We start from the raw sequence: 23,075 nt of genomic DNA, 5'->3' as shown, positions 1-23,075 counted from the left end.
ACGGACGACAGCAACCCCCTCACAGAGGCGTGGAGGCATTCAGTAGGGTGACATGAAACAAAAGGCTAGCGTCCTGGCTGCGGCACAGTGAGTGCGGACGAAATGTCAAACAAAAATCAGGGACTTCCGGTCAGCTGAAGCCCAGCCAGGAAGAATTAACTGCCTCCTCCAGTCCGTAGCATTCCATCCCTCCAAGACCTTCGGTCCTCACAAAATGAGATTTTTTTTTTTTTTTTTTTTTTTTTACAACACGGCTAATAAATTAGGCATATGCATATTAGCAACCAGGTCCAGAGAGAAAGCCTAACTTTTTTCTCCACGCCATTTGAATTCCCCTAACATAGAGTTGTTGTCAAAATCCATTAAAGTATTAATTTCTCTTGTCACTGCACAATTCCCCAAGCAGACATCCAGACCGTGTGCAGTGGTGTTTCTCGCAGAAGTACTAAATGTTTAGTTATCATGGCACATTTTTTAGATGATGCCTCCCTGATAGCTCCAGAGAGACTGCATAGGTTCAAGTACAAGGTTAAGGCAGGGTGGCAGGACGGCAACAGTTGTGGGGATTACACATCAAGCGGGCCTGGGGCTGAGCTCCAGCACTGCCACTTACCAGCTGAGTGGCCTCGGGGAAGGTACTTAACCTCTCTGAGTATCGGTTTCTTCATTTGCAAAATGGTGACAATAATACTAAACACACAGGGGGTTGGTGAGAACCAAATGGAATACCAAATGTAAAGAACCCCGTAGAATGCCACACAGATCGCTGGGCCTCAGTGTAAGACAGCTTAAAAATCCCACAGATGTGGAGACGTGCAGACCGGGGTCTAGAGGCTGCTGCGCCCACTTGCCAGCCCCCCCTGAGGGGCAGCCTTAAGGAGCAGTGTGCTTTTTGTGACACAACATCCCGGACACGGCACACGGACACTTCTTTCACAGTGGTTTCTCCGGGCGCCCGTTCAAATGAGTTAAATATCCTCAATTGACCAGCTCACCTGGCGGAAGTGAAAGGTTTCTGTGCCAAGAGGAATGGGGCGGGCGCCCCGCACCCCAAAAAAGAAAACAAGAGAAAGCCTATCTTTTAGTTTCCCTGCTAACAAGCACCTCTTGGAGCTGAAGTCAGAGCTGGCCTCTTCCTTGGTTGTCATGGCAACGTCACTGACCTACCGGGTCCTGCAAATCCCTATGAGATGGGGAGGGGGACACGTGGGAGGGGGGGTCCAGGCGAGCGCAGCCAGGAGGACATGTGGGAGGGGGTTTCAGGGTGCACGGTCAGGGGGACACGTGGAGGGAGGGTCCAGGCAAGCACAGCCAGGAGGACACGTGGGAGGGGGGTAGGTCCAGGGTGCACGGCCAGGGGGACACGTGGGGGGGGTCCAGGTGAGCGCAGCCAGGGGGACACGTGGGAGGGGGGGTCCAGGGTGCATGGCCAGGGGGACACGTGGGGGGGGTCCAGGGTGCACAGCCAGGGGACACGTGGGGGGGGGTCCAAGGTACACGGCCAGGGGGACACGTGGGGGGGGGTCCAAGGTACACGGCCAGGGGGACACGTGGGGGGGGAGTCCAGGTGAGCGTACATTGAACAGAAGCACTGCGAGTGGTACCCTCAGCTGGTTTTCTGAAACACGAAAACCCTGGCAGAAGTGTACCCGTTGCCCAGGGAACGGGGAAATTCAAGTTGTTGCTGTAGTTCCTTTGGTGATCATGGATAGATGTGGAACCCGGCAGAAGGCCCGTTCCAACCTGGTGAATGAACAGTTCTTGCTTCTTCAGCCATGACGCAGAGACGGGGAGACCCCCGGGCGCCTCTCCTGCCAGGCTCAGTGTCTGGGAAAAGGTGGCTGATGCCGGTACCCACTGCCACTAGCTGTGGTTCAACCCCTAACGTATGGAGTAATTTCCCATCTGGCATCTATTGCCACCAGAGCAACCGCTTGGGAAGAAACAAGCATGTGCCCATTTTACAGGTGAGAAAATTGAGTGCTGTGACCACGAAGCAGTGAGTACCGACACTTTCACTTCGTCTTTGCTCGCTTGCTCTCTGCCCCCTGAGAAGCTTAATCTGTGATAGCGCTTGAATTTGCCAAACAGATTCAGTTCTTTCCCTTACTCTTAAGCTCTGGGGCGCTTTTAAAAGTCACCTTCCAAGTCCAGCACTTGCCAGTGAAATCCACCCGGGTGTCCCGCTTGCATCCAAGCTGAGCACGATTTGTTCCCCGGCCCCCCAACAAACCTGCTTCTTGCCATTTCCACCCGTGCTGTTTTTGGCAGCTCCTTCCGCTAAGTGAGCCAAGCTCAAAACCCCAAAGTCAGCTTTGGCTTCTCCATCTTCCTCACCTGGGTTCCTGGGGACCTGTACACAATCCCTTTTCTATTCAGAGGCTCTGATTCAAAGCTTCTGGGGAGTGGGAGCAGGGAGCACGGTGCTTAACCGCAGAGGCTGCGGGGTCAGGGCGTCTGGGATCTTGCTGACTCCATGCCTGTGGGCTAAGTGCTTCCTCTCATCTGATCCTCACCACAGCCGTGTGAAGCTATTATTATTCTTAATATGATTCCCATTCTCGGCATAAGGCATTTTCCTCTGAGACATGAGTGCAGTGACATAATTTGCCCAAGGTCATAAGGATCGGCTGGACACAAGAGCCTCATTCATAACCAACACGCAAAGCTCCTTCCCATGTAGCTGTAGTTTCTTAAGAGCAGGGCCTGGTGCCCACGTTTTGCATCACAGAGTCTGAGGGGTGAGGACCTGACCGAGGGTCTGAGCTCAGAGCCAGCCAGCCCAGGTTTACCTCCCGCTGTGACACTTTCTTATTGTGTGACTTTGGGGAAACAACCAGAAAATACCTAGAGGTCTGTAGCTTGCTGAATAGTGGCCCTAACCCCCAGAATCTGGCAATGTGATTTCATCTGGAAAAGGTCTTTACAGGTGTAATCAAATTAAGGCTCTCGAGAGGAGACTATCCCGGGTTTCGAGTAGGCCCTCAATCTAGGGACAGGTGTCCTGAGAAGAGAAAGGCGGGACGAGATCTGACACAGACACACGCGGAGAAGAGGCCGTGTGAAGACGAGGCAGAGATTGGAGTGACACGGCCACAGGCCAGCAAAGGCGGGGAGCCACCACAAGCTGGCAGGGGTGAGGGCGAGTCGCCCCGGGGGGGCCTCGGGAGGGTGGGAGCACGGCCCGGCTGACGCTGTCCAGCCTCAGAACACGAGAGAACACCTGTCTGTTGCTTGAGGCCAACAGGTGAGTTGTTTCGGCAGACCTGGGACACCAACCCGTTTCTGAAATGGGCAATCCCACCAGTAACCGCGAGATAATGTGACTGAGAGCAGCCGGAACGGTCGCGGGTACACAGTAGGCCCTCAATAAATGTTAGTGGAACCAAATTAAGATATCCTGAGTCATTACCTTGGAAAACTTCTCCCCAGGACACACCTGGCTGACTGAATTCTGTCTAGAGTATCAAGCTTGTAAAATGTTTTAACTTCAGAACCCAAGAGCCAGAAGGAAGAACCACGGGGAGGATCTCCTCGGAGCCCAGGTGTGGAGGATGAACGAGAAGCCAGCAGGGATGTCTGTGTCCTTGCAAGGCTGGTAACTAAGTGCTGGCCCTTCTCCAGCTCTGATGAGCCTGTCACGGTGGATTTCACAAAACATCTGTTTCGGGAACAAGCCTGTTGTTTCAGGCAAGCTCTAGAGATAATAGTATGTTTTTCCTATACGCAGCAGTGACATGTTCACTGAAGCTGAATATTTCTAAATGTGACCAATTTCTTAAGTGGCAGGAGCCCATCAAACTCTTCAAGAACTTGGACGGCATGCGGGCAGCCCGGGCCGTTTCCTTGGCGGCCACAGATCGGAAGCAACATTTGCTCTGGCTTGTAGGGGAGTGCTTGGGGAGCAGGCAGGGGGAGTGGGTAGGGACTTCTCAGAAATGCGTCCCTCTAAAGGTTATCTTAATTCTGCAAGGGAGTCAGGTCCCTCGGCCTCATGCATATGGATGCAGCAGTAGTTGAATGATAACGTGCAATTTTTCTTCCTCACGTTAATTGACTTGGGTTGGCTACCGAGTGTTTGACGAGGAAACGCTATGCCGGCGCACAGACCGATGATCCCCAGGACCCGAACGCAGCTTTGCTGGATTTGACTCACTTCCGGCCCAAGATAAGAACGCACGGGTGCGGCATCCCATGTGAAATGAGCAGACCGTGCCTTGGCATGAGATAGACGGAGCACCAGAAGGCAGACCAGCAGTCAGGGAGGCGCAGGGACGCTTTCTCTGTTGCCCCACAGGCAAAGGGCAAATGAGGATTCGCGAGATCCTCCAAGTAGCTTGTCTTCTCCTCCTTTGTCCTTGGGGTAGGAATCTGATCCGAGCAGAGGGGCTCCCGCCCCTTGAGTGGGCAGATGAAGGCCAGAACGCACCTGCCCTCACAGCCCACCTCTTCCTGTCCTGGCTGCTGTGCGCCTTGGGAGTCAGGCCTGAACGATGTGGGGGTACCCAGGCAGCGCCAGCCCACAGCGGGGGTCTGGAGCGAGCCATGCCCCATTCCCATTAGTCTGCTTTAGCCTTGGCCTCCAGAACCTACTCCAGGTCTCTGCATTCCGGGCTCTGCACGGCCCCAGTGTCCTCCCTCTTCTCACCATCTTAAGGCTGGAGTCCCAGCGTGCCATGGGGTCAAGCCCCTCCTGCCTGACCGCTAAGCCCCCAAGGCCAGGTCTGTATAGCACGGAAGGCGGTGACTCTTGTCCAGCTTCCCCTGAACACCCTATGCCCCGCAGACTGCTTCCAGAGAGAGAGAGAGAGAGAGAGAGAGAGAGAGAGAGAGAGAGACGGGGCAACACAACCAATGCAGTTAGAAAGGAAAGAGCTTCAAGTCACAGGGACGGGGGGTGGTCCTCCTTCCGTATGTAGACACGGACCAAGCTCTGGCCGACAGGGAGTGGTTTGTCCAAGGTTTCCTGGCTTTACAGGTCAGGAAGAGTCCAGGTTTCCCATTTCCCAGTGCAGTTTGCTGTGACAATATCCTTGCCACTTCTTTCGGCTAATATCAATCAGCTCTGTGCAGACAGGGCCGCTGTCTGTCTCGTTTCTGACTCTCTGGCAGCAGCAGCAGCTTGGGACCGGGCCAAGCAGGAGCTCCATAACTGTTATTCAGACTTGGCTGAAGAGATCTCCTTTGTAAAACAAATCAGATGCAGACCTGTTCCTGAAGCCAGCACAAAGGTGTAATTTCAGGATTCTACAGACACCTCAACTACCAGAAGGGAGGGCTGTATCTGCCTATAAAACGGCGCGGAAGTAGAGAAGAATGCGAAATTTACTTGTCGCGTCACTGGGTTGATCTGTTCCCTGCGTAACTATGATCTTGTGTCCGTACAGGATCAGCCGCTGTTTATCAGGGACTGTGGCATCCAGGCCCTGCCCTGGGGACCCTGAACGCAGGTCCTATTTAGTCTTGCCCTCATCTCTGCCAGGTAGAAATTATTGGGCCCACTTTACAAGTGGCTTGCCCAAAGCCACACAGCCCACAAGCGCTAGGGCACGGATTCTAGTTAGGTCTGTGCTGTTTTACCAAAGTCAGGGAGTTCTGACGTAAGAAAGAACAATGCTATGCAATGATGTGTAATGACAATTTACTCGGTGCCAGGCAAGTGATGGGTGTGAACCCATCTAATTCTCACAGCAACCCCACGAAGGGTCATCTCCACCTTGCAGGTGAGGAAAAATAGGCCCAGAGATGCCAAGTCACTTTGCCAGGGGATCCCAGCCAGTCTGGAACCCAGGGAAGAGTGAGAGGCGGGGAGACCTCAGAATAAGAGGCAGGAGTACAAGAGGGCCTCTGGGGTTGATAGTCATGTGACTTCGAGTAAATTACTTAAAACGAATTGTAAAACATTTTCATAAAGCAGACATAACATAAACTTTACCGTTTTAGTCATTTTTTAAGGGTACCGTTCAGGGCTATTAAGTACATTCATACTGTTGTGCAACACTCACCACCTCCACGTCCAGAACTTTTCCACGTTCCCAGACGGAAACTCTGTGTCTGTTATACATGAACTCCCCATTCCCCGCATCCCCAGCCCCGGCAACCATCATTCTAATTCCTGTCTCTATGAATTTGACCACTTTAGGAACCTCCTGTGAGTAAGTGGAACCATATAGTATTTGTCCTTTTGTGTCCGGTTTATTTCACGTAGCACAATGTCCTCAAAGTTCATCCACGCTGTGGCAGGTGTCAGAACCTCCTTCCTTTTAAAGGCTGAATAATATTCCTTTGTGTGCATATACATCTTGTCTACCCGGTCTTCCGTCCCTGCATGGTCACTTGGGCTGCTGCCACCTGCTGGCTGTTGTGAGCAGTGCAGGTATCAACATGGGTGCCCTTGGACAAAACGCTTTTGAGCTCATCAATTGCTGCTCCCAAAACTGAGCCGCCAGCTTTGCTCGCGACTCAGAGAAGATATTTAACACCCATACAGTGTCTGGGTCAGAAACCAGACAGAGGAGAGTAACTCCCAAACCCCACAAGTAGCCCAGTCTTGTTCCTCTGTCACCTCGGTCCACCCACTTCTCTCCATCTCCACTGCTGCTCCCCAGAATCTAAGCTGCCATCACCTGTCAATGGTGGGTCACCTGAATTTCAACAGCCCCATCACGAGTCTGCCTGCTTCCAGCTTCCCCTTCCAACACATCTTCCATATCATAGCCAACCGGCGGACCTGACCATGTCACCCTGCGGCCCTGAACCCGTCCCTGGCTCTCCCACTCACTTCCTTCCAGTGCTTGTGGAAACGTCCCCTTCCCCGACAGACCTCCCCTGGCCGCTCTGCTTACAGCTGTGACGCCCACTCCTTGCCAGCCTCTGAGTGCCCGCCTTGCTCCGTTCTTCACCACAGCCGTGCTGCCATTCATCAGAGCATAGATTTTACTCGTTTACTTCGCTGATGTCCGTCTCCTGCCCTCTGACCACCCCCAACCCCAATAAAGAATGTGAGTTTCACAAAGGAAGACATTTGTGATGGTTCTGTTCACCACTGGCTCCTCAGTCCCGGCACACAGTAGGCCCTCACTGAATATGGGCCAAGTGCATGAATGCATGAATGACTGACTCCCCTCTGCCTGCAGGGTCACTGGCCCAGTCAAGTCCTTTCACGTGCCGGCTCTGTCCCCTCCAGCCCCTGTCCTTCCACATCCCCATGTGAACTCCAGCCAGACCACAAAGCTCTCCAAGTCCTTCCGCTGTATACTCACCCTGGGGCTTTTGCACGTGCTGTGGCCTCTGCCTGGAACGTCATTGCCCCCACCTTGTGCTGCCCTTCTGCGGGTGTGAGTGACCCCTTCACTGTGCTTCACAATGCTACTTTTCTCTCTTTTCTGAAGACTTTTCCACACTGTACTATGACTGCCCATGTGCTTGTCTCTAGCTGTTTCTAAACTGCCGGTTCCACGGGGGCTGGATCATCTTGTTTGCTCTCAGATTCTCGGGGCGCTGAGCATGCTGTCCAGGCACAGAAAATGTCAAGGGAGAAAGGGAGCCAAGCTCTTGAGTCTCAGCTGCCTCCCCTGTGGAGCGATGGCAAAGCTGATCCTGCAGGGCACCAAGGGGTGGACACAGCGTGCGGTCTGTGTGACATCTGCTACCGTGCCCGGCATTGGGCAGGCATTTCACACCCGACGCTGACGTAACGGAGGGTTCGCATGCACTGGCGGAGGACCTGCTGTCTTCACTGTTCTAGAAGCCACCAGCTGATGTCCTGCCATCGTTTGTCACCTCTGGGGGCCACACCGATTAAGTGTCAGCCCCAGAGAGAATTCCTGTCCTTCCCTGTCCCAGCCATCCCATTTTGGCAGCTTGCCCGCTGAGCAGAGAAAACCTCCGAGTCCGCTCTCTTCTAGAACCAACTGTGTTTATTACCAGCAGGTCACGGAATTGAGAACGTCTAGGGATTCCAGGGACCAGCAGTGCTGATCTCTCATTTTACACCTAGGACACAGGTTTAGAGAGGTCTTCTGACTTGCTCACGGCTACGCAGCTAGTTCGGGACCTCATTTTCTCTTTCCTTTTGGCAGAAGTTTAATTCTGTCTGGTTGAAACTGTGGGGACCCTGAGGAGTTTGGCAGGTTAGTCTAAAACTCTCACTTGGGCTGACCCAGTGAGACCAGTATTCTCACTGTGCCATGAGCGAAGAGAGGGGACACGTTTAACTTCTGTGACCTGCCAACTAACAGCATCGAGTCAGTTTTAGGTGTTGGGAAACTCTTGTCCCAGGGACCTTGTCTGCTCTCCAAACAGAAGAAATAGAAGGGACTATTGACCCTCTCACTCTATTCCCCCTAGACAACTGGCCACCAGTGAAGGGATGGTGATGTCCCGCCCTGACCACCACCACTCTCCTTGGACAGCTCCTCCACGGAGAACACCTCTGCCTGCCCGAAAGTGTGCTTCCCTTTCTAGGGGCACAGGACCTTTGCTCAGACTGCTTTTGGGGGGGAAGAAGCGGGAGCAGGGTGGGGGGTCTGGCACTCAGGCATTGGCAGAAGGATCAGGGAGGCAAGGGAGGGGTGGCCTGATTGGAAGTGAACCCAGAACTCCCTCTCACTTAGAGGGAGTCATCAGCCGCCTCCAACAGACTAATTCACAACCCCTGGTCCCAGAGGAAATCATTATGCCTAATTATTATTATTAGGCATAATGACTAATTAGTAAAAATAGCTACCATTTACCGAGTGCCAACTTATGCCTGGTACTTAATGCATATTATTTCTCTTTTCCTATTTTACACTTCTTTATTTTCTATTTTCCTAATTATCAAGTCAATATAGGTTCATGGAAAAAAATATTTAAAGATACCAAAAAAGCAGAAAAAGGGGGTAAAATTCACCCTTTGTTTCACCATCCACCTTCAGCCACTGCTAACGTACTGGAGTTTTCTTTCCAGGATTTCATCTGTCTTTCCGTTTCTCTTTTTCGTTGTGTGCATGCACACAGTATGTGAGATTTACCACAGCTGTGATCACATTTCCCCACCCCCCCCCCAATCACTTCTAACTCCCACAGTGATCCTGTGAGTTGGGCACCATTATCTCCATTTCACAGATCAAGAACCTGAGGCTCAGAGAAGATAAGTAATTTGTCCAAAGTCGCACAGCAGACAAAGGGTTGGATGGGAATTCCTATCAAGCCTTTCTGCTGCTGAAACCTGTCTCCCCACCCCCCACCAACTCTGCCGTGTTGCTCCCCACACACTAAGGGAGAATCGGGGTCAGTTCTAACTACATCTCTGCTTCTGCAACCCCGTTCGTCCGCCCGTGCCCACCGGACCACACTCTAGGAGTTTTCGAGGCACAGAAACCGAGAGGCGTAGCCACAAGTGTAGGAGATGTAGACGAGTTTAGCTACGTCGATTCCACTGGCCAGTACCTGACTACGGGAAGCTGTGATGAAGGCATTCTGTCAGAAACCGGAGGGAATCTGTGTTTTCTGTCCGTATAGATATCTGGAAAGCTGAAATCAGAAAGCATAATGAACTACTGTTTGCAAGCTGGTGGGCACAAGACAAACGCAAGTAACTTCTACAGGGCAGCTGAGAGATGCTCAGGATGCCTCCGGCGGGGCCTGCAAAGGGCCTGGACACCACAAACACCCCGGAGGGGAGGGGACCGTGAGAACCCGGGTTCCACATTTCCTCAAATGGTTGGAACAAAGCCCGAGGGCACAGGCGTCTCTAAGTTGGCACCGAGCGTGATAAGCGGGCAAGATAAACATGTGGCCCTTCCTACGTGTCGAGCACGGGGCAGAGGGGATGTGAGACGAGTAAGATAGTGCCCCTGCCTGCCCGGGCTGCCAACTGGCACAGGGAGACACCTAGAGAAAGAGAGTTCCATTACGATGCAGTAAGGCCGAGACATAGCTACAGAAAACCTTTTTGTTCAAAAAGCCGCCAGAAAGGGGATTCGTGACTGAGAAGACGCTGTGTGACAAAGGGCAGGAACGACCTGATTAAAAAGCCCGTTCCCAAAATGCTACATTCAGACCGACATGCAACAATAAAGGCAGAGAACGAAAGACTATATCTTATCTTTATCTTATCTGTCTCAAATTTAGAAACGGTAAGTTGCCACACTTGGTCCCTTGATATTTTCCAGGATCTTCCTCCCTCGCAGTGTGAACAAGATGTCTAGAGTATGTTTTGCTTTGCTGCAGACAACGTTCACCTTGAGCCTTATTTCTGCACGCGTGGGCACGTGTGTGTGTGTGTGTGTGTGTGTGTGTGTGTGTGTTCCACCATCTGAAGGTTCGGTCATCTCTAACCTAATAACCAGGAGCTGTTGACTCTACCTTCTGGATTCTGCCAGAGCCACAGGATGCTGTGAATGTGCACGGCTTGGAACGTTCCCACTTTCCGTTAGGGGCTCAGATCCAGAGGTATTTCCTAACATCCACCCCTGCTAGTGCTGGGGGCCTCAGCCCTGCTTCCTGACTCCTGGAGGAGCCGCCACCCCATCGGCCCACCTCTCCCTGGGACCCACTCTCCTCTTGACAAATGGGGGAGGTCAGTTCTGAAGCCCCAGGCGCTGCCCCCTCAGCTCCCTAGCTCACTCACCCTCCTCTGTTCTGCCTTTCCTTCTCCCCCTTCCTTGCTCACTGCCCAGACCCTCTTGTTCTAATTATTCCCGACAGGAGTGACTCACGCTTCTCAGATGTAGGAACAGAAATGTTGTGGCTGCACTGAAAGGTATGCGGAAGGAAATCAGCAGACGCCTGAACTTCAGCCAGGGAGACGAGCAAGGATGACCACACAGGCCCCAGTGCGGCAGGAGGGGGGAGCCCCTCCTCTGCCCTTCTGGAAGAGGCCGAGGCATCCAGCTTGGGTTCAAATCCCAACTCTGCCTCCCGGACGCTGGGGGACATTGGGCAAGTCACTTGGCTTGTCTGATCCTTTGTTTTCTCATCCTTTAAATGAGGATAATATCTCTCTTGCAAGTTGTTGTAAAGATTGTGATATTTTATATAAACATAAGTATACATATATATATATGAGATTATATATACATATTTTTTATAAGTCATTTCAAAGCGTTCACTTTACACACATGCACGCACACACACACCCTCTAGGTTTAAACAGTGGCTGGCACGGGGCAGTCCCCCACCTCTCTGGGCTGGCCGTGTCTACACTTCATAAATCTGTCACAAAGAACAAATGCACTGGTGTAATAGAGAGTATCAGATAAATGTAAAGTATTTAAAGAAAATACTGAGGTGTATTTTTTCTTCTGTGCTTTGAACGGAGTAATATTTATCCTGTCATTTTATAGCTAGGGGCTTGCTGGTTTTCCCAGCACAGCTCAGGGATACCAAATATAACGTGGGTTAAATATACAGGCCGACTTGGCTTCACACACTGTGTATGAAAATGAAACATAAACGGCTCGGATTCCCACATTCCTGACAGAGCCATCTTTGGAAACAGCATTTTCTCTTTGAAGAAAGTACTAGCAACTAAAAATGTTCCCATGTTTAATAATGATCGTCAAAGGGACATGGACAACGTCTTGTCTTTTATACATTATTACGCATTTAGTATACGGTTCATCTGGAGTGACACCAGCCAGCCCCTCGCAGCTGGAGACCCGCAGAGCCCTGACCCTCTGCCAGCCGGCTCAGTACTGTCCACACCTGGGGCCAGTCCCAGCCCAGCAGGTGGAAGCTCAATGGTCTTCACCCCGGCATCGTTCTTTCTGCTCTAAGCCTGGAATCCTCATGCCTAAGAGGAAACTCAGATTCTAGCAGCTACCAGCCCCTTATGGAGATGGTCAATTCCATCCAATGGGGTTCCTGCCTCAGTGCCCGTTTGGTATTCTAGGAGTTTCCCACTAGGACAACACCCTGACCATTACCCCTGCCCGTGCCAAGTCCTCGCCTGCTGCCTCTTCTTCCGGGACGGCAGGTGCCATTCTTCCGGCCACTTTGTGCTGTCTGGGTCCAGCTGTGAATGACCTGAGCTCATGAAACCATGAGGCCACCAGCAACTAGTTGACGTGTTGACTGGCACCTGGACTCCCATGCTCCTCCTGCCATCGTGGCAGCTATGGACCCAGGCGAGTCCAAGCTGTGGTTGGTCACGCTCTTTCACTCTGAAGAGCTCTGCGACTGTTCTGTGTCATGTTGCCCAAGCCCTCAAACCTCAGAATGTGCTGGCCTGTGCTGTCCATTCCTACCCAGCGGTCCCCTCTAACATTGCTGGTTTTAATGCTGTAATATCACATTTCCTGATACACGCAAATGTATATACACACACAAATACAAAAACATAGGTGAGATCACACAACTCTCAAACATCATCTCACTATCAGAAATGATCACTGTTAATATTCTGGTAAATTCCTTTCTACTCCTATGCACATAATTTTGTCACATAGTTGAAATCACACTATACACAAAATTTTGTGGCCTAATTTTTATTTGGCGTTGTGTTATAAGCACGTATCTGTCATGTCACCAAAATTATTTATGGAAATCTTTTTTTTTTTTTTAATGTTTATCTTGAGAGAGAGAAAGAGACAGAGCATGAGCAAGGGAGGGGCAGAGAGAGAGAGGGAGTCACAGAATCTGAAGCAGGTTCCAGGCTCCGAGCTGTTAACACAGAGCCTGACGCGGAGCTTGAACTCATGAATCGTGAGATCAGGACCTGAGCTGAAGTTGGATGCTCAACCAGCTGAGCCACCCAGGCACCCCTTATAGAAATCTTTCATGACCGAGTGACTCCCCTCAAGCTAATGGCTATTTCAATTGTTTCTGATTTTTCACTACTTGGATATACATATTTAGACAATACATCTCTCTCATAATTTTGGATTATATCTTTGGTATAAATTCCCAGAAGTGAAATTTCTCAGTCAACAGGTATGAACATTTTTAAGGCCCTTGTTCTATAATCTTGCTTTAGTCCATGACCTTCTAAATTGCTAGAGAATGAAATCATAGTCACCAGTTCAAAGCTTTTCTATCTATAATCTTTTGGTTGCCATGAACTTAACTACTGAAATCACAATAAAATAGGGTGACACATTTTTCTATTAATTTCAACACAAATATGGGTTTAAAAATATTTCACATAGGAGTGTGTGGAACTAGAAGTAATGAGATTAAGCAATATTTTCAAGTGACCCACAGTTTGTTTCCTACTAATAAGAAATAGTCATTGAGATTTGTATCTCTAATTATTTTTTAGATTCTTCTTCTCACAGCTATGAATCTGAATCTGAGTCAGCACCCTAAACAGCCAGAATTGGAAACAGCGAACTCTATTTTTGAGTTTCTTATGTAGAATGTGAACTTGGGATGAGCTGCTCAGAATTCATTTATGTAATAATTTTTTTTTGAAATATCTGTCTTCTCTGTGAACCCTCCCATGATTTCTCCAGGAAAAATTAACTACCCTTCCTCCCATAGCTCATCGCTAGTGCCTCATTTAACACTTGCTATGGTCTTCATCATATTTGAGTTATTTGTTCAACTTGCCCATCGGCTGGGAGCTCCTAGAAGGAACAACCTAGTGTGATTCCCAAAAGGTAGCAGAAAGACCAACATACAATAGGCATGCATAAACAGGATGAGGATCCATTTTCAATTTGCCAGGGAGCATGTGGATTCTGCCTTGCTCGGAATCTGGTGCATAGGATGGATCCGAAAGAAGAAACGGAAGGAGGTCCATCGCCAGCTCGGAGGCTGTCCACAGAGCAATAGTCAGAAAACAAGAAAAAATACCAGAAAAAAAAATGTCTGTGGTTCCAAAACGAGAGAAGACCCCATTCATTATTTCACAGATATTTATGGATTACTTCCCAGGTAGTCGGATGGTGTTAGATGATGGAATCCAGAGAGGGAGAGGAAGCTCCTTCTGCCTTCCCAGAGCTCAAGGGGAAATAACAATGGAGGTTGGTTGCCGTGGTCCTACTAAAAGGTTATCCACGGATGAGGGAGAGGACATGTGCAAAACCGGGATAGACTAAGAGATAGTCTGGTCCTACATTCATCAAAGACCACCACCTTCAGTCAGTTATCTGCAGATCATTCAAGATTCTTCCAAACAATCACCACGCTGTGTCTAGAACATCCGCTCACTATTTCCACGTGGTAGCAAACTTTAAGGATGGGCAAGCCCTTTGAAATCTGCTAAATCTTACTACAAATTTCTCTAGGAAGTCTTACATAGAAGCTGGTTGGCCATGAAAAATCTATTACTTCTAACCAAATGGATATTTTAAAATATGTTATATATAATTGGGAGAAAAATGTCTAAGGCCTAAGGGTAAAGATTCATTAAGAAAAAGCACAGAGGGGTGGGAAGATTGGGAGTAAGACAGCCAGGAATAAAATTCCTGGGCTGCTGGTTCTTGGTCCTACCACCTTAACAAAATGCTTAACCTTTCTGGGGATCAGCATTTTCATCTGTAAAATAGGAATGATGATACCTATGTCCTACAGAAGGAAGGAAGAAAAGTGGGAGTACGAAGAAGAGGGCTGTCCATGCAGGTGAGGCACAGACATCTAGCACCCAAACATAAGGCAGGTGCATTGCTTAAGAGAAAAGAGAATTCTGGTGAGACCAGCTGTCAGGTGACTTGGATTCCAGTCCCAGATTCTCCCACAGTAGCCACAAGACCCAGAGAATTCCATTCCCTCTAACAACCTCCATTTTCCCAACTGTAACATGAAAAGGTTGGAGGAGGCGACCTTATGGCTCCTTCAGGTTCTGACAGTTAAGTGGACCCTTTGTTTCTCTCTTCTAGAGTGTGTGAGGTGTTGGGGCGCCTGGGTGGCTCAGTCGTTTGAGGGCCTGACTCCTGATTTCAGGCTCAGGTTGTGATCCCAGGGTCTTGGGATCGAGCCCCACATGGGGCTCTGAGCTGAGCATGGAGCCTTCTTGGGATTCTCTCTCTCTCTCTCTCTCTCTCTCACTTTCTTCCCCCCCCAACTTGCGCATGCACATGAACTCTCTCTCTCTCAAAAATAGAAAGAAAGAAAGAAAGAAAGAAAGAAAGAAAGAAAGAAAAGAAAGAAAGAAAAAGAAAGAGAAGGAGGAAGGGAGGGAGGGAGGAAGAAAGAGAGTGTGGGGCAGGGGACAATCCCCAGCTAAGAACATTGCCAACCCAGCCATCAGGACTGACCCGCCTGCAGACTGCCTTGTCTCCAGGTTGGAGACTGCCCGCCCAGCTCACCACACAGAGTAATTAATTACTACTTGTGAAAGATCCCACCACGTGCTGGTGTTTCATGAGCAATGAAGAGAGACCCATCTCCCATTTTGACAGTGCTGCACTGAACATTCATAAAATATTGAAGTAACTAATGAAGTCGTTTTTCATTTCAATGGTGGTTGTCTCTACTTATCTCTACATTTGTGTGTCCATCCAGTCACAGATTTCTTCTAGTCAGAGCGCCTATTATGGGGAATAGACATGCAGACATGTTGCTTGTCCTCGGCTGGGGCTCCAGGCCCGTCCCCTTGGTATGTAGGTGGCCGTGTTCTCCCTGGGTCTCCACACTGTCCCCTCTCTGTGTGGCCCTGTGTCCAAATTTCCTCTCCTAGTGAGGACACCGGTCCTATAGGATTAGGGCCCACCCTAATGACCTCATTTTAACTTGATTATCTCTATAAAGACCCCATCTCCAAATAAGGTCATATTTTGAGTCACCAGGGGTTAAGATTTCAATCCATACATTTTGAGAGTGATGTTATTAAGCCAAAAAAGGGAGTCAACTTATTCATTCATTTGTTTGTACATTCATTCTTCCAACCCTAATCGAGTCCCTACTATGTGCCAGACATTGCACTGGGTACTGGCGATCCAAAGGCAGTCTTAGCACAGAGGAGTTCAATTTGGCAGAAGCATCACCCACACAGACAGGTCACTGAGTGTGGCATACATGTGAAGCATGAGGTGGGCACAGGGACAGAGCAGCTCTCTGCTCCCCGGAGGGTTCAGGGCCACTTCCAAGGCTTCCATGAGGTAGCCAAGAGATGAAAGGCTTGGGTAGAGCCTTCAGGTGGCAGGGAGAGGGAGAGAGAGAGAGAGAGAGAGAGAGAGAGAGAGAGAGAGAGAATTATTCCTGGATCTCATGCAGAGGACACGGCATGCGTGAACAAACGAGCTTGGCACGAAGGGCATAATTCTGGAACTCAAGAAATGGGGACGGAGCCTAGGGCATGTGTTTGCAGCAAGAGAGGAGAGATTTAGGGTAAAGACTGATGTGGTAATTCTCATGCAAAAAACATGTAGTCGAGAAATCTCTCCCCTGTCCAAACCCAGACACCCAAGCACTTCCTCTCTCTGTTTAAAACACTACTAAGAACTAGGAGGCGAGAGAGAAGCCCTCTCTCTCAGAGAAGCTCAAATGCAGATCCCAAAGTTCATGCCCTGAAGTTTATGTCTGTGAGTGAGGCCAGCCTCTTGCGGCATCGCTCTACCCCTATATACTCTTACTCTACACACAATGCTGACAACTTGGTGAGCTCATCTTCAGACCATCACATAGCACAGTACTGCCAGCAAATAGAAGGGACACCACAGGATGCCACAGCCATGCAATGTGCAGTGTAGGAAGTGACAGCCTGAAGGCAGAGGAGGAGGTAGAAAAACCCTTCAGAGCTCTTCCGGGGCACTGATACATCGCAGAACAATTTAAAACCAGTTTGCAGAATCATCATTCAATTAAAAAGCCAAATTCACTGAAATGTATTTGAGAAGCCAAGATACCCAGCAAGACTGAAAGGGTTGGGTGTTTAAAGGGTTAAACACAGACCATCTAGAAAACCAAGGACTCCAACTCCCCAGGGGTGCCCAATAGCCCCAGACCCATAGGTCCTGCTTGAGGCAAATGAGTGCTCATGGGCTGGGCTCCGTGTTTTCTGTTGGAAGGGGCTTCAGGAATCACTTGGGCCAAAGTCTCCCTTTAGGCCCAAGAAAACGAGGCTCAGTGTGGGGCAAGGACTTGCCTGGAACCGCCCAGCAAGAGCAGAGAGCTTGAGCTGCAACTGGCTTCTCTTGACCCTGCTTCCTAGGGCTTTAGGGAAACGCCAGGTGAGGGCATTTGGGGCAGCTCCGCAAAGCAGGACCCAGGAGGACTCTGAATCCTGGAGATGTTCTGGGCTAGTGGAGAGAGGGGGCTGGGGCATGTCGGGTCCTGGGGTCGGGAGGACTGCTACGGCCACTGTGACAATCCTTCTTGCAGCTCAACAGTCCCATTACCTCTGTGGACCCTCCAAGCAAGGCGGTAAGGTAAGCAGGGCAGAAATTATTATCTCAGAGTGCAGATAAGGCAACTGAGGCCCATAAGGGGAGAGCTACTTTGTCCACATGATAGAGTGTGCAGGGTTGGAACAACAAATGTCATTATAATATTATATATAATAATATTATATACAATTATAAATTATTATATGTAATGAATTATATAATATATAAATAATTATATATTTAATGTATAATATTAATTATATATTATATATTATATATTATATTAATATGCTATATATTAATATATTATATAATATATATAATATGTAATGAATTATATAATATATAAATAATTATATATTTAATGTATAATATTAATTATATATTATATATTATATTAATATGATATATTAATATATTATCTATTATATAATATATAATATGTAATGAATTATATAATATATAAATAATTATATATTTAATGTATAATATTAATTATATATTAATTATATATATAATTATATATTATAAATATAATATATATATTATATATGTGTGTATATAAATATAATATATTTTTTATTATATATATATATAATTTTATTATATATATATATATAATTATATAATATATGTGTGTATATAAATATATATAATATAATATATTATATATGTGTGTATATAAATATAATATATATATTATTTAGTCATTACTTGGGCCAAAGCATGTGGCCGAGCGGCAGTGAGCATCCAATGGCTCAATTTCAGATGCTAACCCCCATTATAGTTGCCTCTCTTTCTGCCAGTGCAATAAACGTCCTCGCTTTCTGTGCAGCCCTTTAGAAACTTTCCAGTTCCTTCACAGTTTCCTTGTCAGCTGAGCGTAACAGTTTGGAAAACAGTGGTGCCTCATTACAGCTTCAAACCAAACACCAATTCCAGCTCTGTAGAGCAGCGGTTTTCTTTAGAACACATTTATCACTAAAACAAAGGGCTGTGGGCTTGGGAGCAAGCGATGTTTTGAGCTGTCAAGACAGCTGGAGATGTTTGGGAAAACAATTTTTTTTTTTTGAGATAATGCTTGCTTTGTAGGTAGGTACAATCTCAATTTTTTTTTCCTCCGTAAATTTACATTTTTTAGATTGCACGGGAAAGAACCGGGATATCTTTGATCGTCTCAAATATAATTACTGTTTTGACTACTAAGTCAACTTTGCGATACTTAAAAAAAAAAAAGGCGAGTCACCAAATATAACCATGCAGTTTGCATTTCCTCATCATTTTAAAAGGCATATGGTGGCTTTTTTGTTAAATGAGAGAGCGAGTAGGAATACTGCAGGTATTTTTTTTTAACGGGTGGGTCAACTGTGGTGCACGCGCTAATGGGTGCACAGCTGTATATGACCATGCACCTATATTTAAATAAAGCCTGAGACCTTGCCAAGTACATCCACCCCCATTTTGTCCCTGGTCCTCACAGCAGCGCCGTGAGGGAAACAGGGTGAAGATGGCCAGATGAGGCATCTGAGCATTTATTCGACAAATATTTACAACTTTCTACTCTGTGACAGGCCCTACACCCGGGACTCAGGGGAGAGAAACACCTAGTGCCCCCTGCTCCCAGGGAGCTCGCGTGGGGCCGTATGTGGGGACTGGGCTCCCGGCTGTGTGGACCTCCTCACCCAGGACATTTGCCACTCTAGGACCTGCTTCCTCTCAAACCTGCAACCCATTCAACTCAAGAGTGGGACTTCCTTTTGGAAGAGCTGCCTTCTGGTCCGAGTGTCCTGAGCACCTTGACGGGGCGACTGGCACCATGTGGTGGCCACTGGGCCGCTGTGGCCAAGCTGAGGAATCATCTGGGACACTTCAAACCCAGGTCTTCAGGGGGTGCGCCCACCTGAAGAGACACTCCATCCTTAGGACCCCCCCCGCCCCTCCTCCCCAGCTAATAGTACCTCCGTGTTTATAATCCTCCCAATACAAAATGTCTCTGCACGCCTCTCTGCCTTTGTATAAGCTGTCCCTGCTGCTCAGAATGCCCTTCTCTGCCCATATACCATGCGAGCCTCTCTATGTCATTAAAACCCAACAGATGTCACTTCCTACAGGGCACACCACTCCTGCTCTGCATCAGCTCTGAACCATGTTCAGGATTCCACTTCAGACATGTCACCCTATATTGTGATTTTCTTCTTTATACGTCTCAATCCCCTATCTTTGAGCATCTTGTGGGGGGGCTGTGTTCTCTGACTTTCCGCATCGTCAGCACTTAGTCTAGACTCTGACACACGGCAGATGTTCAACAACGGTTTCCTAAATGAATAAATAATACTAAGCATTCAGTAAGCACCTAGAATGTCAGGGGTTCTAAGCACCGAGATTATGATCCCCGAGATTATGATAACCCTCACGATGATCCCCGGAAGCAGGCATTATTTTTCTCACTTCACAGATTAAAAACCCGAAGCTTGGAGAAATTATGAGACTCGCCCAAGATCAGAGTCAGAAAAAAAAAGAACCAGATCCGAAGCCAGCTTTGTCTGACTTCAATGCTCTTTCCACGGCGTCACGCTGTCCCCCAGGCGGGGCACGTTCCCCCAGGCGGTCTCTCCTGCACAGTTTGATAAGGGACGCAGGGAGCCCCCCCCCTGGCTGTACCCCCTCCTCCACTCACCGGTTCCAAGCCCAGCAAACAGGCCAAGCCAAGGAGGGTTCTGTTTAGAGGTCTCCTGGCAATTCATCTGTCAATGCCCCTCCTTTCTGTTTATCCTAAGAGCACTTTCCGCAGCATGGATCCGAACAACAAGACTTGAAGCACCTCGCTCTTAGTGATCTCGACTCAGAGTTTCATTTTTCTACATCACTCTGACTGCTTCTGAAAATGGTCAAAGACCAGATCTTACCGAGACTAATTATTTCTTTAAGATGTACAGATCCATCCGTTGGCGAAAAGAAGGCCAGGAGGCAGAGTTAAATTACATAGTACATCACTGTCCCCGGCATATTCATCTCTGCCACTCTGTCAGTGTAAAAATTTACAGCAGATATTATCTCTTTGAAGGGGTTCAAGTCCTAGAAAATACAAGCTAAATTTTAAATAGAATTTTAATTTTAATGAAAGCTTCAGGGAATGCTGTTTGTGTTGCGTATCTTTCATACCTGGTGATTAAGTTAATTTATGCTTAATGGAAAAGGATATTTCTAATCCCCAGACAGGCTCAACATCTGTCTAGGACTGTGTTTTTGGAAGCTGTAAGCTGCTTGTGATGGATGTCATATAGCCAGGACGCTACTGAACTGACACCTGAAGGCTATGTATAAGGAGGACCAGGGACATTATGTCTCTGCCCGGTGCTTGTGTTGAAATCAAATCAAAGTCCCAAGGATCTCATTCCGCCAGCCTTTGGAAACCCTGCCTCCTGCTCTTTCACATTGTTCCCCGGACAGGCCTGGGGAAGGGAGCTGGGTGGGGGGGCTCTGGATCTAGCATCCGTGCTTGGTGAAAACGAGCAGTTCTTGACCCTCGACGCCATCTACCCGCCGGTGCTCGGCTGGACGCTCTGTACACACTACCTCCTTCGACTCTCACAACAATCCTGAAGGTAGCGACTATTATCCCCACTTCGTGTTTGGGGAAGCCGAGGCTCAAAAAGGTGAAACAGCTTATGGCGAGGCGGCTTATGTAGCATCTGATCGGGAGAGAGGCTGCTTTGCTTCTTTGTCCTATAGTAGAGGGCAGGAGTTGATAAACTATGGTCCTTGGGTCCAAACCAGCTTGCCATCTGTTTTTGTAAACAAAGCTTTGTTGGGACACAGTCGCATCCATTGGATTTCATGTAGCAAATACTGTGAAGATACAGTCCATGGCTTCAAGGAACGTAGGCTCAGGCAGGACTTCCAAATAAACTGGTAAGTCTTTCACTGCCTCAGTAGTCCCCAACCTGCCCAGTAACAGACCCGGAGGCCCGCTCTGCTGTTGCCTTTCCTAGCAGATCGCTCAGGCATTCCTGACCGTTCCCTGGGAGGGTCTCCTGAGCAGCCATGAACAGGGCCAGGGTCCTCGAGAAGACATCTTCCTCTCCTCACAGACTCCCAAGGGTCCACTCCCACTGGAACGTCCTTCCGTCCAAGCTGGCCTGCCATCTGAGGACCATCCATGGGAAGAGGGCTCATTCTTCATACTCCCTAAGCTTCCAGCCCTTGAATGGAGCTAGGTTCCATGGAGACGTGGCAGGGGGTAGACTGGGGGTCAGAGGAGAGCCTGTCTCACCTGTGGCTTCTAGTGCCCTCCTTGTGGCAAGTGTCACACAGGCCCTCTCACCCAGATTCATCAGCTTCTGCCTCTCAGCGCCTCTTTCACTGGAGCTTATAACCAGAGCCAAAGGTCAAGGACAGGAATATGTACCACTTCATCTCCATTTCCTCCCCACCATGTTGCTCTTCACGTGACCACAATGTCACTCCCAGCGACAGCAAAACCAGATGCTGGTGGTGGCGGTGGGAGGGGCCCTGGTCAACGATTCTCCACCAGCGATTCCTAGACATGAGATTAAGTGAGTGTGCAGCCATCTGATGGGTGAAACGAGAAAAGTAAGCAGAGTTGCACGTGTGAACGTGTGAGCGTGGGTGTCCATTGTTTTATGAAATCAATCTCAGTGTGAAGTCAAATATTAGGCAGCTATTAGACTATTTTGACATATGAAAATGTCAATTTCACATGGTTCCAGCGAATCGTTGGTACCTGATTTTTTTATAACATCCTCACATGAAAAAATAAAATGTTGGCTACTTTCTTTGTTATGTCCACCTTTTTTTTTTCTTTTTACATTTTATTGGTGTATAAAGTCTGAAAGTCCAGAAATTACTTATCTTGTACCAGCAGCAGCTGGCTCCAAAACACCCTCATGAAATTTGGCATTGGCTATCAAACTTTAAAAATCGCCTATCCTTTGTCCCAGTGACTTTATTTCTAGAAATCTACCCCGCAGAAATCTACCCCGCAGACACACACAGACACACACACACACACACACACACACACACACACACACACACGCCGGACAGCACTGCTGAAATGTGGGAACATGAAAATAACTTATGTCTCCATCATCGGGGGATTGGTCATAAAAAGTATGGTATGGCCCCAAACTGGAATAACACTCAGGCCATAGAAATAATGTCTAGATCTGGACCTACAGATACAGAAAGCTGTCCTCATGATGCTGATAAGTAAACACAGCAAGTCACAGAGTAACATGTGTGTAGGACATCGTATGATTCCATTTTTATAAAAATTACAATAACAAAATGAATTCACCTCTCCTCGGAGGTTCGTATATCACATAAAAGTGTTTGAAAGGATAAAAGCAAATTGTTCAGAGCAGTTATCACTGGAAAGTAGGGTTGGGATTGAGGGAAAGAGTGGGAAGGTTTGACTTTGCAATGTATATACTTTATATATTGTTTGAATTATTATTTTTTACTTAAAAAATTTAATGTTTATTCATTTTTGAGAGACAGAGAGAGAAAGCGTGTAAGCAGGGGAGGGGCAGAGAGAGAGGGAGGCACAGAATCCGAAGCAGGCATCAGGCTCTGAGCTGTCGCACAGAGCCCGATGCGGGGCTCGAACTCACGGACTGTGAGATCATGACCTGAGCTGAAGTCGGGTGCTTAACATAAGACTGAGCCACACAGGCAGCCCTATTGTTTGAATTATTTAAAAGTAGTATGTATTAGTACTTTTGTAATTTTTTTAAACAAAGAAATAAAAAACAAGACGTGGCTATACAGCGGTTTTTCCAAACTGTATGAAAGTGA

At 48.2% G+C, this 23,075-nt stretch overlaps 1 protein-coding gene across 5 annotated transcripts in view; it reads right to left on the bottom strand.

The window, feature by feature from the left end:
• TTLL11 (tubulin tyrosine ligase like 11) overlaps positions 1-23,075 on the bottom strand; it is a 239,808-nt gene that overhangs the window by 53,388 nt on the left and 163,345 nt on the right. For 4 of the 5 annotated variants that reach the window (XM_047829544.1, XM_047829545.1, XM_047829542.1 and 1 more), the window contains one exon: positions 9,433-9,516. The exons of the other annotated variant lie outside the window; for it this stretch is intronic. In XM_047829544.1, the coding sequence (XP_047685500.1) occupies positions 9,433-9,516 (84 nt within the window). The remainder of the gene's footprint in view (positions 1-9,432; positions 9,517-23,075) is intronic. 5 annotated transcript variants of the gene reach the window in all.

This window comes from Prionailurus viverrinus, chromosome D4, assembly GCF_022837055.1.
Source record: "Prionailurus viverrinus isolate Anna chromosome D4, UM_Priviv_1.0, whole genome shotgun sequence".
NCBI classification, from domain to species: domain Eukaryota; kingdom Metazoa; phylum Chordata; class Mammalia; order Carnivora; family Felidae; genus Prionailurus; species Prionailurus viverrinus.
This window is presented reverse-complemented; position numbering and strand designations above follow the sequence as displayed.